The sequence below is a fragment of the Amphiura filiformis genome, chromosome 6 (assembly GCF_039555335.1).
Source record: "Amphiura filiformis chromosome 6, Afil_fr2py, whole genome shotgun sequence".
Classification (NCBI taxonomy): domain Eukaryota; kingdom Metazoa; phylum Echinodermata; class Ophiuroidea; order Amphilepidida; family Amphiuridae; genus Amphiura; species Amphiura filiformis.
The window spans coordinates 57,859,654-57,877,748 of record NC_092633.1 but is presented as its reverse complement, the minus strand read 5'-3'; the positions used below and the strand labels follow the sequence as shown (position 1 = coordinate 57,877,748).

Genomic DNA, 18,095 nt, shown 5'->3' with positions numbered 1-18,095 from the left:
GTGTCAATCTGCCCACTTGACGATCGCAAATAGAACGTCATTCTTTGGTCAACTAACTCAACATCCATTACAGGAAGGTAAGATATTGACATGTAAATCTTAAGCTGTGATTTCCAAGATCTTCTAGCATATGAATCTCTATGTTCAAAATAAGCTTAACACGTGGTTATACTGCTGTTTGAATGTTATGTGGACTGACACCTCTTAGAGCAAATGAATCCCCGGTCTATTGTCATAATATTCGATCTGATTTATACATTCAAGTTTTTGTTGTTGTTGTTGTTGTTTTTCTTCTTTTTTTCCTGCAGGCTCAGTTGATTGCAATACACTATCGGATCAGTTATTGCAACATTTTCGCCTCCATGAAGAGTTTGCACTGAAGAGTAATAATATCAATATATTTGAAGACATCGACTCCTTAATATCTTGCGCTAATCACTGCATAAGCGACGCTCAATGTCGAGGATTCAGTTTTTCAGCTAGCCAACACCAATGTGAAATCAAGGATACTCTTGCTGATTGTAGTATACCAGATTTGCAGTCACCCGTCTCGGATGAAGTTTATTATCATCACATAGATGAACCATGTGCCCATTCAGGTAACCTTTCTGGATTTCTGTCGTTTTCCAATTTTATTTATGTACGATATATTCTGGCTTCCCTCGTATCCTGACCACAGAAATCGACCAGCACACCTCCCCTTTAGTCAAATTTACTAAATAATGAGTTAGTGGGTGCTGTATGTACAAATAATGCAAATATAAGTGTTGCTTTCAATAAGGCCAGTGACCAGACCATCCCATATACATGTAACAAAGTCACAGACAGATCTCAATTCTCCAGACTAATCATATGTGTCAGATGCCAACATCATGTTGGGTATAACATTACACTCAAATATGTTTAGGTTAATAATAACTGCGCATTTCTAGTTGAGAGTGAAATTGAAAGGGTGTGTGCAATGAAGCGCTAACCCTCACCTTTTACAACCGACTTGTTAGGGACCGTTCACTTGTAAGGGGGGGCTGATGCAAACAGGGGGCCCTGAAAATTTGACCCTCTAAGGGGGGCCCTTAAAAATGACCACAAATTTTCCTGGAAAAATTAAGTTTATGTGCTTTTCTATGGGGTTGACCCATAATTTTCATGTCAAAAAGGGGGGGCCTGAAATTTTTGAGGTCTGTAAAGGCGGGCCCGAAAAATTTTCGCGATGAAATTTTTTTGCATCAGTCCCCCCCCCCTTACAAGTGTTTGTGAACGGTCCCTTACTGGTTTCGAATAATTATTATTTGCATCTAAAGCATAATTCTAGTGTTGAATTGCTTTTGACAAAAATTCACCAGTTCACTCTACTTATCAATACAATGTATTTAGCATTATATTGTCTTTAAATTTACACCCGGCATTATTTTATAAAAATTCCTTACATAGAATACCCCTAGATTTGGCTTTTTTTTTAAGGACTCTTCAGATTTAGTGTTTCTAGAAACCATATGTATTACTAGTGTGTAATCCAAGGGGCACAAATGATCCGAATGATAAATGTACGAATGATCCCAACATAACACATAATCTGTACTCATCATTGTATTTTATGCTTATATAAATATTTATTAAATCAGATTTCTCAGTCAACTCGGTCAACCAACCATTTATTTTAAAAACCAGTAATAATGTGCCTTACACCAACGTCTGTGCCGGGCAGTGCCTTCAACCCTTCAATAATTGTGCAAAATAATGTACGGCACGGGTACTGAGATGTTGATACGTCTATGACGCATCGACATCTCGGTATAAGGGCATCATTTTGTACAATTTATCGAGCAGTATAAAGTAATACGCCTATTCATGAAGAGGTTCATAAGGTTTGTAAAAACTCATAACAAACATTTCATATTGTCAAAGCTATTTACCGACCTAATAGCTAGTTTCGACCATCTTGGGCAATGGCCATCTTCACAGTGATGTTTGTCGACCTAACTATATCAACAGATCCACATTATATTCCTTATTACTTTTGGTTTTTGTACTTTTCTCTTTACACATTGTAATTTGACTAACACACCTGTTTCTTGCTATTTCATAAAGAGTTGCTTTTACAAGGCTTACCTGCATCGCAATCTACCAATTACCACCCTACTTCTGGCCATGCCCATGAGGCTACTGACGGAGATGCACGAACTTGTACGCACACAGGTAAGCTCAGGTACGGCGAGTCCCTATTTATCTGTACTGTTTAATTTAAAGGCAGATACTGTCCAACGTCTCATTCCAATGTTTACATCTTAATAATGGTTTAATACCGTCTCCAAGCCATTGAACTACAAAAGATTCGATTGTTGTACGGCATTTGAAATGGAAAAGATGTCCCCTTTGTAAAACATCTGAGAAAAGTGTGTGTAGGGAGTCCATTTTTACTTGCATTTTTTTTTTTTGCATTTTTTTGCATTTTTTTCTGTATTGTATGCTGGGGACATCGAGCGTGTTCAACGTAAGGCAACTAAATATATTTGAGAAGTTCCTTTTCATATAAGCAGCGTAGTATGTTGAAAGATAACATTTTGTTTTTCAAAGGCATTCATGACTTTGAGCTGCCCTCGATGTCTCTGCCAGGATTACCTTCCGTTGATCTGATTCTTACACTTTAGAAATTCCGACTGTCTTGCGATAATCCGAAATAAGTTCAGAACAAACCTTTTTAGCCAAACATTTTTCAATCGTATAGTTATATATCACTAATAGACCTGTGCGGTGCATGGGAATACGACGAGTAACTATTTGTATACAATGGTATATGTGGCATCTGAAAAGACTGCTTTAAAGTCAATGGTATGACATTTTTGTTGTAGTATTACCAACCAAAATTCATCAGCACGGTATCAGGTTTCAGTAAATATTAGCCCTACATTATTGTAACTTTCAGCTTCGAAGGCGCAATGCCATTTTAATGGCATCCCAGAAACTATAAATACTCTGCATTTAAAAAATTTTTATCTACATGCATATACATGATCTATGAATATTCTATATCTTATTTTGTTTACTGTAAATCTGCAATTTAATTGTGTTTTTTGTTTCATATACTTTTCGTTTTAGACGTGTGTTTGAGGGACCCCGACGTGGGACTTTTGATCTATTTGGGGTTTCCCTTTTGCGCCACACGTCGGTTTTTGATGTGTTGTGTGCAATAAAGTAAATAAATTAAACTATATCTTACACTTTTCTATTTGTGTTTTCTGTGTTCTTGCAATTGTTGTATTTAGCGGTGAAATGGAACTATGCTATATAATGCATATGTTAACCTAAACCCATACACCCACCCCTACACCCCCCCCACACGCACCCCACCCCACCCCTCTACACTCCCACACACCCACCGCACACACCCCCACCCATCCAGAGCATGTATTCAAAGTGACAACATTATGATTTCAAGATACTTTGTTTTGCAGCCGGTGGTTACGGTCAGTGGTGGATGGTAGATATGCAGAAAACAAAGTGCATTCGTAAGGTTATCATTAACTGTGATTGCTGTAGTAAGTATAATAACATGGGACACATCTTTATTTAGGGCCAATGATTTCCCCTTTTAATACTTTTAAAGAAAATTGATAAATTTACACCAAAAGATTTCCTCCTTTTACTACTTTTTATTTAATGGTGTCATCAAAAGGCCACTTCTATGAAACCAAATATTAATTAGTTTTAGGTGCAGGGCTTATAACGCACAGTGTCAAAATGATCTGTACAGATACAAAAAAGAAAATCCTAAAAGATACCAACATTTAAAGCGAAATCCAAGTTGCACACCGAAGTCCATTATCTTTCCATTGTGATCTATTCATATTTTGTACAAATATCATTTCATTCGATATTATTGAAAGTGACTTCATGGTTCTCATGAATAAAAACATCTTCATTAAAATTAAGAATAATAATTATCATTCCGGGTCGAAGAGAGCATTAACGTCCTAGTGGTGTTTGCACTCAAATACAAGAGTAATTGTATAGGTTCGATAAATAAGATCCCAAGGCTTGATATAAGTGGTGTCATTTCTGCCTTACGGGAATGATTTATCTTGGGAGGGGAAAACACCCCAAACTTTCGTTTTGATATATTATTGGCCTGAACTCAAGAAATCACATACTGCAGTTACTGTTCATTTAACAACGGCGCTTGATATAGCGCAATACCAAAAATATGAACATTTTCCTATACACAATACACAGTGCTCTCACCATGACGCGTGACCTCTACAAACAGTGTATGTTATAGGTATAGGGCATTGCCTAGTTAACGTGTGAAAAATAACCGGCCAATATTTGTTGTACTCTCTGAAATTCTAGGAAATATAGTTTTGTAACATGTCCTAAATTTTTAGCTAATTTAGATATTTGGAAATATTCGCACTTTGGTGTTTTAGTAAGTAGGGCACAGCATGGCCTGCAAAATTCCCTGTGTAAATCGAATGCAACCTTTAGTGACTATCACTCACTTGTAGACCGCTCTCTTCCGAAGGGCATTAAAGCTAAACCACTTGACGGATATTTTTTGTACTTGCTGTCAATCAAGAATAATGTATACATTACATGTAGGCTAAAAACTGAGTATGTGGGGCATCTGCAAATGTTCGTACCTCCATGACATGTAAATGACAGATAACAGCAAAAACAGCTCCCATATCTGCCCATAACTTTGGTCAGTGCAGCGAGACAGGGAATTTCAAGTGGGTGATTATTGATTGGCAAGTGCCATATTTGGGCATAAGTGCAGTCCACCATTCAATGTGGAGGATAGAGGATAGACTAGACTTTATCGATTGATTTTGCTGGAGTAGTTTCCTGTTAAGGCCTTCGCTTGAAACTGATAAAATACAACTTTCTAATATTTACTCGTATTTTTGCTTGATTTGTTTCACTCTTTTCAACTCTAAAAAGTCACATGGCTCAAGACAGCTTAGTAAATTGGCGGGAAATAATGAGTCAGAAATGCGCGAATGCGAAATATTGTGATAACGCGCGCGATTCATGCCGCGTGACGCGGCGCAACTCTGCGCGTATGTCAAACGCAGTCAAGGCGCATTCGGTATGTTGTTCACGCCAGTAAATGTGGTGTAAACAAAACAAAAATTTGCAGTCAAAATGCCACTTAGATGTTTTAATTATTTTGAATTTCGGCGCACTGAAAGCAGACATTATAGATTTATTGGTGCAAAAAGATGCATATTAAGACCATGCACCAGATACAGCTTTTACAAGCGTGAAAGTCTTACCGTTTTAAAATATAAGGACGTTTTGTGCATAATTTTGACATTTTTTTACTAAAACGTCCATTTCTCAGAGTTCACTTTTGACAATATTGAACGATTTTTGTGACAAGATAACTCGAAAAATATGCAAACAAAAGGTTAACTTTTTGCACTATCGTTTAGAGTACATCAAAGCCTAGGGAAGATTTTCTCATTTTTTCAAAATATTTGTTTTAAACAGAAATATACACCATTATGTGCATTTTTTTAGCTTAATAGAGTGACAAAATTGCTTTTTCCGCATGTTTTTTTCAATATTTTGAAAAAAGAGTCGAATTTCAAAAAAATAAAAAAAACCTTCCCTAAGTTCATGTCTCTTCTTTTTGAAAAGCTAACTGATTTTTTTTTACTCCGAACGGATTTTTTTTTAAGTTGTCACAAAAAATTGGGGTAAAAAGTGATTTTTGTGATTTTTTCAAAACTCGAGATTTTAGAACAAATCTGACGTCACCATGGGATTCTTTGACCCATTTCCTTTCCAAAAATGTATAGTTTTATATACTTTGGACATAAAATTCAGAAATAATGATGCTCGAAAAGGTTCATGTTCTCTCCCATTACTCTGCCCTTAATCAGGTTTAAGTACTTCAAAGGTCGAATCATGTTTGCTGTGCAGTATAACTACACTATGATTGGTAATCCAAAGCTAAGCTATCGGTAGTAGGCCACTCGGTCAATTCGAAATCGAAATACCGAGTAGCAAAATGGATTTCAATTATTCTATCATGAATTGTAAGCACTGGAATTTGCGCATGAAACCATCACAGGTGACAACTTTTATCCCATTGATTAGCCTGGTTTTATTTATTTCATGCAAAGAAAAATGCATACGTAATGTGAAATAGACAGGATCATAGATGAATGTTCAATCCCGGGTGTTCAACATACCATTTGCCGAATTATGCTTTTTAAGCTATGTTACAATACCTTTGGCCAGTGTGTTGTATGAACGACTTTCTTTATTTGTATCTTTTAGCCAGTACTTGTCAAGTTGAAGAACCTCTAGGCATCGAGGATGGTCGGATAAGTGACGACCAAATCACGGCTTCGTCCGTATTTACCTCCAGCCATGCCAACCACGGAGCAAGCAATGCTCGTCTGAATCGCCCTGCACAGTCCGGCACTACTGGAGCATGGAGTGCCTTATCCAGAGATGCCAACCAATGGATCCAGACAAATCTGGGTCATTCAATGGTGGTTACCGGCGTGAAGATTCAAGGAAGAAGCGAAGGAGGACAATGGGTGACACAATTCAAAGTTCAATACAGCAATGACGGTAACTCTTGGACGTTTGTTCAGCAAACCAACAATCAGGGCGATATGGTGAGCTTTTATCTTCATAATCATCTTCATCGGATATTAAAACGAATAAAAAATAGCAAAAAATAATATATTAATTTTGAGGTATTTGCGGTGACACCGTGACAATAATGTAACAATGCATCCTACATGAAAACACTGTCACTATTGGTTTAACTATTCAGGAGTTGTACGCGTTATTCTCATTCGCATTCGCGAATATGTGTTTTCATATTCAAATCTTTCTATTTTCTTTACAGATATTTGAAGGAAACACAGACCACACTACGGTCGTCACCAACTGTTTCCCTACACAGGTTACAGCGGCTTATATCAGGATAGTCCCTACCGCCTGGAACATCTGGATCAGCTTGCGATTTGAACTCCTTGGTTGTGAAGGTACTTATATCATGTTTATTTTATTATGGCTATTCAGTGTGTACACCGATGGGAATCTTCTGTTACTTTCCGGAGGATTCACACTTGTCCCATGGCAGTCGTCACCCTTATCGGACTCCTCAAATTGCGTGGCGATCCTCTATGATCCATCATTAGGGCTCTTTAGAGCTCTTTAGAGCATTTCCACCCACTTCAAGGCGATCACCCATGTCATCATTGTCATGATCCACCTTTAGAGCATTTCCACACACTGCGTGATGTGACGATCCTCAGAACCATAATGCTCCAATGGTGGAGTTACTTCACGTGCGTGGCAAAGGTCATTTCTATCAGATCATATCTCGATATTTTCACGATTCTTGGCGAAAGTCATTCAGGATGTCATCGAATAAGGGCCATTGCAATAATTATGATCCCGTGGGCTTACCAAAAGTTGCCCCCCCCCCTTTCGATCCTAGATGGCCACAAAATTATTGTCCTTCCAATTTTACCCTCCACCAGATTTGCGAAGTGTGGCAGGTTCGCCCATGCTGGGGCAGGTTCGTCCATATGGTGGAGTAAGTTCGCGTTAAATAATTGCATAACAATAACATATTCAATGCAAACGTTAAGTAAAGGTAATATTGGGCAGTCGTTCTCTTACAAATTTACTGGAGTGGTATAATGTAACTTGGGGTCCAAAGAGAGTAAACAATTTCGGGGATAATTGTTTAGGACATTATGAAAAGAGGCCGCCCGGGAGTCCGCCTGGGGAAAACAAATGCCCCTTCACATACAGGGCGCACTTGCCGAAACGGTACTTTTCTACCTCGTGTTATGCCTACTAAACACAAAATTTCGATCTTTTAATTGCATAATGTTTTGGGAAAATCGTTCACTTTCCGAAATAATATACGAGCGAAAACCGAGCGTAAACTTCCTCGGAAACGTTTTTGGACGATAATTTCTGTGGCGAGATATCTCGGACTGTCTTACGTTCTTGGGTACTTAGTTGGTGACGTGCGCTAATACCTTTATCACCAGCTAATAGCATCATCATGGCACTTTTCCAGCATTCTCGAGATCAGAAACACACGGTGGGCGGACTTGCGCCGAGGGCGGCCACTCCGCGGTCTCCCATAAGTATGATTGTAATATGTATAAAATTTAGCTATAAGCTTTGAATATCTATAGGAACAAAAAGCTTTTTTGTTTCATGTGTCCATCACATCACATTCGTGTCATGGCCTGGGTCATTGGAGCGTATTTTTACACAAATAGCAACTGCTCGTATGTATTTTTTTCAGGGGAATATCATAATGGTTCTGTTGTTCATGTTGGTATGAATTCCAATAGAACGAATTTAGAATGTGGGGCTGAAGTGAATATAACACAAATCAACTCAAGAACTATCGTTGAGATACAATGTGATGCATGTGGCCGATATTTGAGCGTCCATTTACCAGATACATCAAATGGAGTATTAAGGATCTGTGAACTTCTTGTATACGTTGACGTATGTCCAACACACACAGGTAACAACATCAATACTTTGGGTCATTATAATATTTGCGGATTTTGCATAGGGACGAATACTATTTATTACGAACATAAAACCGTACAAGAATGGTGCATGATGGATATTATGAAAAAACGGAGTGTTTCTTTTCTTTTCCCAAATAGCATTGCCATCATGTGCAGCCATTAGAAATGCTTGTTATTCTAGTGGTAGTGGAACATATGAGATTGACCCTGATGGACCAAATAATGGCGTCGAACCATTTACGGTACAATGTGATATGAACTCAGGTGAGACGCATAACTTAGTTTTGAAGATGATATAAAATGTGGCCCCACCTGTGGAATTGTATGTATACCTTTCGAGAGGCAAAACGGGGGAGGGCGCTCTTATAAGAGTAAACATAAATGTGTTATTTTGCAATTTGCAAAAGTGAATTGCGTTGAAACGTAAATATTACTATTATTTTTTACAAAGTGTCAAGACTATAATTAAAGACAGAGATAAAAAGATTTTATCGCGTCTGACGTCATCTGTCAATCAAATTCGAGCACGGTTTGTTTACAAGTGTCGTGATGATGACTTGCTGAACGCGGCGGTATAACCGGGCGCCTTATTGTTAATTTTGCACCTTCATACATGCAAACCATCTCAAAAGTTAGATCTTTATAGTAGGAAACTTTCTTTTGCGAAGGCACCAGGTCAACAATGCCTAAAAAAGTTGCTTTTTTCCTTGTAAAAGTACGTAATTTTTCGCCATTTGCTGCTATTCCTTTTCTCCGATCAGCACCAGATAGATCGGTCTTCCTTACGCGCTAATAACCTGTGTAAACCAATCAAGGATCGTAATTGACAGTGACATCAGACGCGATAAAATCATTTTATCTCTGTCTTTAATTATAGTCTAGCAGGGATTTGATTAAACCACAAATAACTTGTTGATAATCATTATAATGTGCTTTCCATGAGATAACATTATGATAGTCATGTAGTGCATCTGCATGAATTGTGAGACAGTGAGAGACAACCTTTTTTTAATTTATGCAACATTGTTCTGTTATTATTAAATTTATTGGGGTTTGAGACTAACTTCGTCAGCAATTGGGGTTCGTCAGAGCTGAAATGTATTTGTAATGTATCAGTTTTGTATTGGGAGGAGCTTAAAATGGCACTTAAAAGTGATTCGTACTCAGACAGTTTCAATAGCCACTGCGCTCAAATATTATAGAGTACAAAAAGAGTTTTAAAGAGCCTTTCTTAAGGTTACGCAAGATTTTACTATTTTCTGAGCACAAATTTGACGCATGTAGCCCCTAAAAGTTATTATATCTGGAATTCATAGTTGATGGGGAAGTTGAGGCTGCAATTATAAGTGCTTGTGTTTTACAAAATAAAGTGTACTTTTCAAGTGTTTCAATATTAATTTTGTTTAATTTTGTGAGCATGCCGATTTTCAGGAAAGCTATTTTTTTTGTTAATTTGGCTAGAGGTTTCAAATCAGTCAATAAAATAATGTAGTTATTTAGTCCGTATAGAGCTTGCGTTGATTTCGTTTGGTAAGCTTACGTTTTGACCGGAAAGTAATTCTTTATCTTATTTAACCTTTAATACGTACACAACACGTTGGCGCCGCGAGGGTTCGAACCCATGATATGAAGCTACCAAGCGATTATGAGTCGAAGCCTTAGACCGCTGCGCCACTATGCCCCACACAGTGGCGGCACCAGGATTTTTTTCTGGGGGGTCATGGGGGGCAAAACCAATTTTGCGCAAAATTGCCACAAAAAGTGGAAATCTTACGTAATTTTGGGAAGTTTGCCTCAAAAATGGGGGGAGGGGGGGCAAGAAACATATGGCGGCGGCAAATGCCCACCCCACCCCGTAGCGCTGCCACTAGGGCCGCCCGACAATCACAATTTATAAGGCAACATTCACTGTCATCTTTTTATACTTTTTTCTACTACTGCCATGTTCCATCATATACACAGTAATGCTTGAAATTCATTCTTATCTTTTTAAACTTTTTCAAAGGTGTAACAATAATCGGTCATGATAGTGAAGGTGACATTGAAACCCCACTTGGTTTTGAGACTCCTGGTTCTTATATCAAGGAGATTGTATACCAAGCTAGCATTCTGCAGATTACAGCTCTCATTGAAATATCTAATCACTGTGAACAATACATTAAGTATGAATGTCATGGTACTGCAGCGTATTATGGAGGTATGACACACTAAATATTACATCCTCGCATACACAATACTACCCGTACCCCCACCCCCCAAAAAAAAACAACATCCAAACGCAGAAATATTAAAAGTGCTATCTAAGAGTGTATGAATAATAAATAAATAATAATAATAAAAAGAATAAATAATAATTTTAAAAAACGGGCGTTCAAATATTACAAACTTGAACTTATTATAAAGAAGAAATGACGTCAGTCGGGTCCAAACTTTAGTTGATTATAAGCAAATCGCTTGATGACCGTGGAAAATCCCGCTGCCACTTGAATCGCAAGTGGTGATCTTTTTTAGCACAAACATATTTTTTCCGCTAGTCAGCTAAATGAAATATTTATTTCTTATCATTTTATTGTCCGTATCCTTTGCACGGATCTCTGCATGAGTAGTTGATAAATCCCCAACACGCGCTACTCTTTTGAACAGCCAAAATTACAGACGAACAGCTGTCAATTACGTAACTGATTTGTGACAATCGTTTAATATGAATCTTTTTACAGCAAAAATTTTTTTTAAAACACAAAGTTCTTTTGAGGTTTCTTTTTACTTTTGGTGCAACATTAGAATCTGGAATGCCACTCCTCTCATGTAGGCTAAACCCTTTTAAAAGTAAAAACAGTTGTATTAAGGTGGTACTACACCCCTTGATAAATTTGTGACTATTTTTGCATTTTTCTCAAAACTAATAACACACTCGTAACAAAAGTTAAATTATAGGGGCAAGGCATCCAGTTACTACACTGGAATGTCAGTGACTCAAGACAAGTAGTTATTGATTTATTGATCAAATATTGGTTTCCCCTCATTTTTGACTGTAACTCCACAACTGTTGTCTGTGCTGAAATAAAAATTTCCAATGCAGTAATTGTAGTCCTTGCCCCTATAATATACATATCTTACTTGTCATTAAAACGTTATAATTTTTGCGCAAAATGCAAAAATAGGCACAAAATTGGCCAGGGGTGTAGTACCACCTTAACACGTGTTCTATTTGTAATATGTTATTCAATATTTTTAACAATCATGTTGTTAAATGGTAAATATTTTACAGCTGATGTTTGCAGAACAGGATCGCCAATATTAAACCGTGCAGGTGCAGACGCCGATGGTTTCACGATGGTATCACCAGATAAACCGTTTCTTTGCCGTGGTCAAGTTACAAGATGGACATATCAAGGAAAGTCCTCAGAAACATTTCGAGCCATAGTATTCAGACCGGTTGAGGGATCTGTTACTCAATTTCAAATTGTCGGCATTAACGACATACCAGCAGGTGCCGTTGATACACCAGTCAATTATGTAGTGCCTGAAAATGACCGCATTACAGTCACAAAAGGAGATGTGATTGGATGGTCATTTGGCGGTGGTGTGATAACACATAATGGAGGAGGGAGCTACAATGTACGATGGGTTGGCGGAAATTTACATGCCAGCTTAGTAGTCAATCAAATAGTTGATATCAATGATGGTATGGGAGTACGGGAATACTCCATTGAAGCTACTGTCGACTCTTTTGAAGGTAACACAATATTCCTTCAGCCAAACATTCGTTTTAGGTAATAAGCCAAATAGGAATTACAATTCGCAATCCATTGTGGGACAGGTTTTGCAATTTTGAACACTTTGCCCTCTGACTTATCGGGATAATTGTGGGGTTTTTTTTTTGTGTTTTTTTGTTTTTTTCTTGTTGTTGTTTTTGTTTGTTTGTTTGTTTGTTTGTTTTTTTGTTTGTTTTTTGTGCGTACTAAATATTGTTTAAAATAGTTTACTAGAATAAAATTAATGAAATTAAAAGACAAGGATATTTCATAAATTAATTATTTAAAATATTTTTAATGACAACATTATTCATGGGACACGTTACACGGTTTTCCAGTTCAGTGGTTTAGAGAAGGTAGCCAAATGACCATCCACCCTCACCCCTACACTCAGCACATGGTAGCTCACTATGTGCAACCTACACCACCCTAAGCCATACATAAATTCGCCGTGCCACATTTCCCTAAAATTAAGTTTTCAAACAAGAAAACTTTTTTGGCAGAGGAGGGCCTCGTACCCATGCCGCACTTGCCGTATTATGGCTATCCAACTAATGTCAGTATACTGAGTATATAGTACCAGTGCACTAGACCAGTTGGCTACCTGAAACTATTCACTCCAAAGAATTAACAATATTTTTCAATGATTTTTGCGATTTTACCTGCTTAAAAACATTAATGTGTATTATAGCGCTAGCTGGGGTGTTCATAATTGTGTGTTTTAATACGACCATGGAGGCCTCTATGCATACACAATACATCGCGGTGTGAGAGCCAAGAAAGCCCCAACTCACAATCACCTGTTCCCACAAAATGAGCATAACGTCGCCAGAGCACTATAGACGAATCCAATTTCACGCATTCCTACACCTCAATGGCAGCCATAGCCGCGACGGGGACCCAGCTATCTCACCTAAAATGTGAAATGATGCGGCCTTGAAGGGTATTTTAAACTGCATTCTATCACCCGTGTTACACGTAGACAAAAGAATGATGGCAGTTTACAACACAAAAGAATCTAACATCGAATTTTAAGCGGCTTTAATCCACCCAATTGGGCAGTCACGACACCAGTTTGGTGCTGCGGGGACCCAATAATGGCCGACCAAATCCTGACCATGACTTGGCTCGTTGGATTCGTCTATAGAAGACACAGTCCATTAATCATGACAAATTTCAATAGAATCCTCGATATGTCGATTTATTGGCTTCTGGTTCTGAACCCTCGATATTGTCGATTCATTGACTTCTGCGAATCTGGCGTTGCACGTGGCCGCGTAAACACCTTCTAGATTTGTACATTTTATATTGAAATACCGCATAGAACCCCAAAATTAATTTCAGAAAATGAAATAATAGATTACTATAAAAAACGAAATGTCATGACAAGGTTCTATGCAATTTTTACATCGATTTTTCACCAACTTTCACTCAATTAAGAAACAATTGGCCCTTATAATTCAGTACGCAGTATATACAATAATAAATGATAATTAAAGCAATTTCCCCCGATAGGTCAGAGTTCAAAGTGTCCTAAAACCATCAGATTCCTTCCCCCGGCAGCTACGTCACATGGTCACTGAGTGTTTCTCAATAACCATTACACCCCCCCACACACACACACACACACACCCACACACCCCCACACACCCCTACACACACCGTGCTGCTGACGGGAAAAATGACTCCTTCTGTGCAAGGCAGTTAAGCTAGTATCACGTGTCATTACCCCATCGGGTTTTCGAACCACACGATCAGAAGAAATCGGGAAGCGCCGTAAATAAAAAACCATGGCGGCTGGTGGCATGAATTTTCGCACTTTTCTTTCCATATAATTATTGTGAAAAACCATATTATGGAGTTAGTTAGTGGGCATTCCAGGACCATTTCAAGATCATGTGGTCAGAGGTCACTTCCGGGTCATGGGTCACGCGGTCAAAGGTTAAGAGGTCAAGAGTTCAACCGGAAGTGGTAAAATGCCACCTTTTTGGCAGGTCAACCGAAAATACCACCATTTTGAAAAGTCACTTAAAATACCGCTTATTTGAAAAGGTCAACCGGAAATACCGTCACTTTGAGTTAAGAAAAAAATTATGGGCAAAAAGCGCTGCATTGCCCCGCTGATTGACTCATTCCTTACTCATCATTTACATGCTCTTTTGCTAATTTTCCTATTCATTTCCTGCCCATTGACTCATTCTTTACTCATCTACACGCTCGTTGACTCATTTCACCGCTCATTTGCTCATTTCCCAGCCTATGGACTCAATTCGCTGCTTGTTCGCTTATTTTACTGCTCATTTACATGATCATTGACTCATTTCACTGCTCATTAACTTATTCTTTACTCATTTACATACGCATTGACTCATTTCACCGCTCATTAGTCAATTCCCTTAATAAGAATAAGAATAAGACTCAAAATGGCGGTTTTTTATTCAACTTCGCTCATTCATATTTAATATATTTTTGATTTTTTTTTAAATTTGGGGGATTTTCTTATCGATTGTGTTTTTGTTTTTTGTTTTTCTTTCCCGACTCAAAATAGCGGTATTTCCGAATGACCATTCAAAATGTCGGTATTTCCGGTTGACTTTTCAAAATCGGCATTTCCGATTGAATTTTGACCACTTCCGGTTGACCTCTTGATCTCTTAACCTTTGACCGCGTGACCCACGACCCGGAAGTGATCCCCGGTTGACCTTCGACCTTGTGACCGTATGACCTTGAAATGGTCTTACCACCTACGGGACATAATAATATGGTTTTTCACAATATATGGAAAGAAAAGTGCAAATTTTCGTCATTTTTCGGCACAAATAATTTTGCCATTTTTCTTGCATACAGCCGCCATTCCTCTAGCTAGCTCGTTCAAATCCAAAAGGTGCCGGCCGGGGTACCTGTCATCTAGTTATTATCTATATCTATGCTTCTATTGTAATATAGACAATAGAGATGCAGAACTGGTTGAAAGTCGCCGATTAAATATATCGTATCTTAAGGTTTGTAGACAGAAAGTTGACGAAACACACCTACTTTAACTGGATCTCTAAAGATGCACTCCCGTGAAATATATAACATAAAATAAAACAAACGAAGACGGGAAACAGTTGTACAGCAAATTTTCGGTACTGAGCGTACCTTCTTCAGCATGAAAAGATCGCGACTTAAAAACAACGCAGTGTGAAGGCGCATCTATAAAACGCGCGCGTGAAAAAGTGGGGGGACCTATTCAATAAGATTAAGGCCTTTGGGTTGAAGGGAATGAAGTTTGTTGATCCAGAATTTCTCGCGCTGCTGACGTCTAAATTTGGATTGGCGACCAAGAGATTCATGACCGTGACTTTGACATCATCGATGCTATGATTTGGAAGGGAAAAGTGCACGGCAACTGGCTTGTCTACGTGTTTGGCGTGGTGCTTGATGGTACATCTGTGGTATACGCATTCTTTCTCTTATGTTATTACCAGTTTCACCCACATACTGAATGTTGCATTTGGCGCATTCAATGAGATAAACAACATTATTGGTATCTTAAGGTTAGTGTGTTTAAAAAATTATATTTCAAAAGTAGATTGGGGACATTGCAATGATATTTCGTTCATTCGTATTATTTTGCTGCAGCGGAATGGAACGTATGGTGGGAATCACGAGATGGTCAGAATATGTGTAACTTTGCAAATGTACCAACAGAGACAGCAGATTGTATCCCGCAACCGCTACCAGGTAACTTAAATTTCCCATCTCATAATCTGGTAAAAATCATCGATATGGTTCACTATGATTTACACAAAGCATCGACACTATTAGGGACAGCGGATTGTACCCTACAACCGGAAACAGGTAACCTCAATTTCCCATCTAGTAAAATCGAAATCAAAAGATCCTCTGTACCCTTTCATTATGATTTACACAAAGCATCGACACTATCCCTTTTTCAAAATAGGAGGTACGTACGCACCCCCCTCCAACAAAAGGTTTCACTTTTCAGGAGGAGTGGAAAAAATTTATTAAAAAAATGTTTAGGGGTTACGTGCAAAATTTGAATGGAAGCAAATTGATAAAGATCAACTTTTAAGAAATTCCTCAACCCCGCAAAAAGAACTCGGATACGGGCCCGGGATACGGGCAAAGGCCTGGCTATTAATTTATACTTCACATAGAACGAAGTCATTACATGTAGTCGCAGTGTTTAGCCCAATATTTTTATATTTGAACATGTTTATAAACTAGCAGGAGAATCATCTTCTTTAACTGTTAACTATGTGATAATAAAATAGTTTAACCCATCTGCCATGCTTTATTGACAACAATTATACAGATCAATAAATTACTTGGTATTCTAGGTCAATAAACATGGATTCAATTTTTCCCTAGATAAGCTCTTTCAAAGGGTTGATCAAAGTGATGTACAGGGCATGTCTTTTTTGCCCCTATTAGTATTAAGGGGGTACTACACCCATGTGGTAAATTTGTGACAATTTTGCATTTTTCTCAAAAATAATAACACACTGGTAACAAAAGTTATGTATATTATTGGGGCAAGGAATCCAATTACTACACTGACATTTCAGTGACTCAAGACAAGCGGTTCAGTATATATGATAGGAAACGAGGTACATCCTAGCGGTACATTATTTCTTATCATAAATAACAAACCGCTTGCCTTGGGTCACTGAAATTCCAGTGTAATAATTGGATTCCTTGCCCCTATAATATACATAACTTTTGTTACCACTGTGGTATTAGTTTTTGAGAAAAATGCAAAAATAGACACAAATTTATCGGGGGTGTAGTACCCCCTTAAACATTTGAAATTGAGGGGACTTTTTTCTTCGAATCGCACCAATTTTCAACAGCTTCTTTATTATTATATAATAAAACAAATTACTAGAAACAACATAATATCAACATCTCCAATTGTTTTTAAGGTTGTGCTAATGGTGGTGTTTGTAACTGTATCACCAATGACGACGTACGGAGATCTGATGAGGGCGTACTTTTTGACAAATCCAAACTACCTGTTACAAAAATACATTCTGGAGATACAGACGGAGGTAGCTTAGAGAGAGCCAAAATCACACTTGGGGCCTTAAGGTGTTCAGGATGAGTTCCTGCAAAGGTTGCAGACTTGTATATTGTTTGAAATATTTAAAAAAATATTGATTAGAAGCCGGCAACGGTTTGACAAAAAGTTGAAAGCCGATCGATTGGTAGGGACACTTAATAAAACAATATAGTCAAAGCAGTACAAATCAACTGTTCCCATATGTGATAATCCATCTTGCAATGCATGTTTCCACCGTGGCACAGTATTGTTCAAATTTTTGAGGATGTTACCTTCTTCATGTTTTGTTCATGATTTCATGATAATTGATTTTTGCAAGGGGAAAGTCAACTTTCCTTTTTACAGTGTGTCCCGGACAGAGCCCCCAAATGTTACGAGTCCTTACTGACTCAAGGCCAAAAACACCTTTACCCAAATTCACTTCAGAATGTCTAACAAAACACACTGTTCGGTTAAGTTTATCAATTATCCTTAAAGAAAAGTATAATATGATTGATCATATGAACAATAAATGCACACACAATAATTATAATCACACTAATACATAGATTAGGAATGTTACTTATCCGGCAGTCTTCTTCTTGTTGATAACATAATTCATAAATGACTGATGTTTATCCTGATTCACTTGTCCTGATAAGATCACTTTTCAGCGAAGACCACTGAAGGCTTGAATTTATCCTTTGCGTATAAAATCTTCATACAGATGACACTTGCCAAAAATGGTGCTGCATTCACCAA

The 18,095-nt window shown here is 37.9% G+C and overlaps 2 protein-coding genes across 2 annotated transcripts; both read left to right on the top strand.

Annotated features, from left to right (window-relative positions):
• Positions 1-6,013: 6,013 nt before the first annotated feature.
• Positions 6,014-7,183, top strand: LOC140154656 (lactadherin-like). Its single transcript, XM_072177223.1, has 3 exons — positions 6,014-6,041; positions 6,286-6,632; positions 6,869-7,183. The coding sequence occupies exons 1-3, from the start codon at positions 6,014-6,016 to the stop codon at positions 7,181-7,183; spliced, it is 690 nt and encodes a 229-aa protein (XP_072033324.1).
• A 4,681-nt stretch (positions 7,184-11,864) lies between these two features.
• On the top strand, positions 11,865-17,588 carry LOC140154655 (uncharacterized). The gene is made up of 3 exons (XM_072177221.1): positions 11,865-12,267; positions 15,911-16,012; positions 17,218-17,588. The coding sequence occupies exons 1-3, from the start codon at positions 11,865-11,867 to the stop codon at positions 17,394-17,396; spliced, it is 684 nt and encodes a 227-aa protein (XP_072033322.1). The 3' UTR covers positions 17,397-17,588.
• Positions 17,589-18,095: the final 507 nt, after the last annotated feature.

Excerpts from the sequence above, each read along its gene's own strand:
- LOC140154655 (XM_072177221.1), top strand. The coding sequence starts at position 11,865 with ATGGTATCACCAGATAAACCGTTTCTTTGCCGTGGTCAAGTTACAAGA. Across the intron at positions 12,268-15,910 it reads TACTGTCGACTCTTTTGAAG|CGGAATGGAACGTATGGTGG; the intron begins GTAACACAATAT and ends ATTTTGCTGCAG. Across the intron at positions 16,013-17,217 it reads TATCCCGCAACCGCTACCAG|GTTGTGCTAATGGTGGTGTT; the intron begins GTAACTTAAATT and ends ATTGTTTTTAAG.
- LOC140154656 (XM_072177223.1), top strand. The coding sequence starts at position 6,014 with ATGGATTTCAATTATTCTATCATGAATT. Across the intron at positions 6,042-6,285 it reads CAATTATTCTATCATGAATT|CCAGTACTTGTCAAGTTGAA; the intron begins GTAAGCACTGGA and ends TGTATCTTTTAG. Across the intron at positions 6,633-6,868 it reads CCAACAATCAGGGCGATATG|ATATTTGAAGGAAACACAGA; the intron begins GTGAGCTTTTAT and ends TTTTCTTTACAG.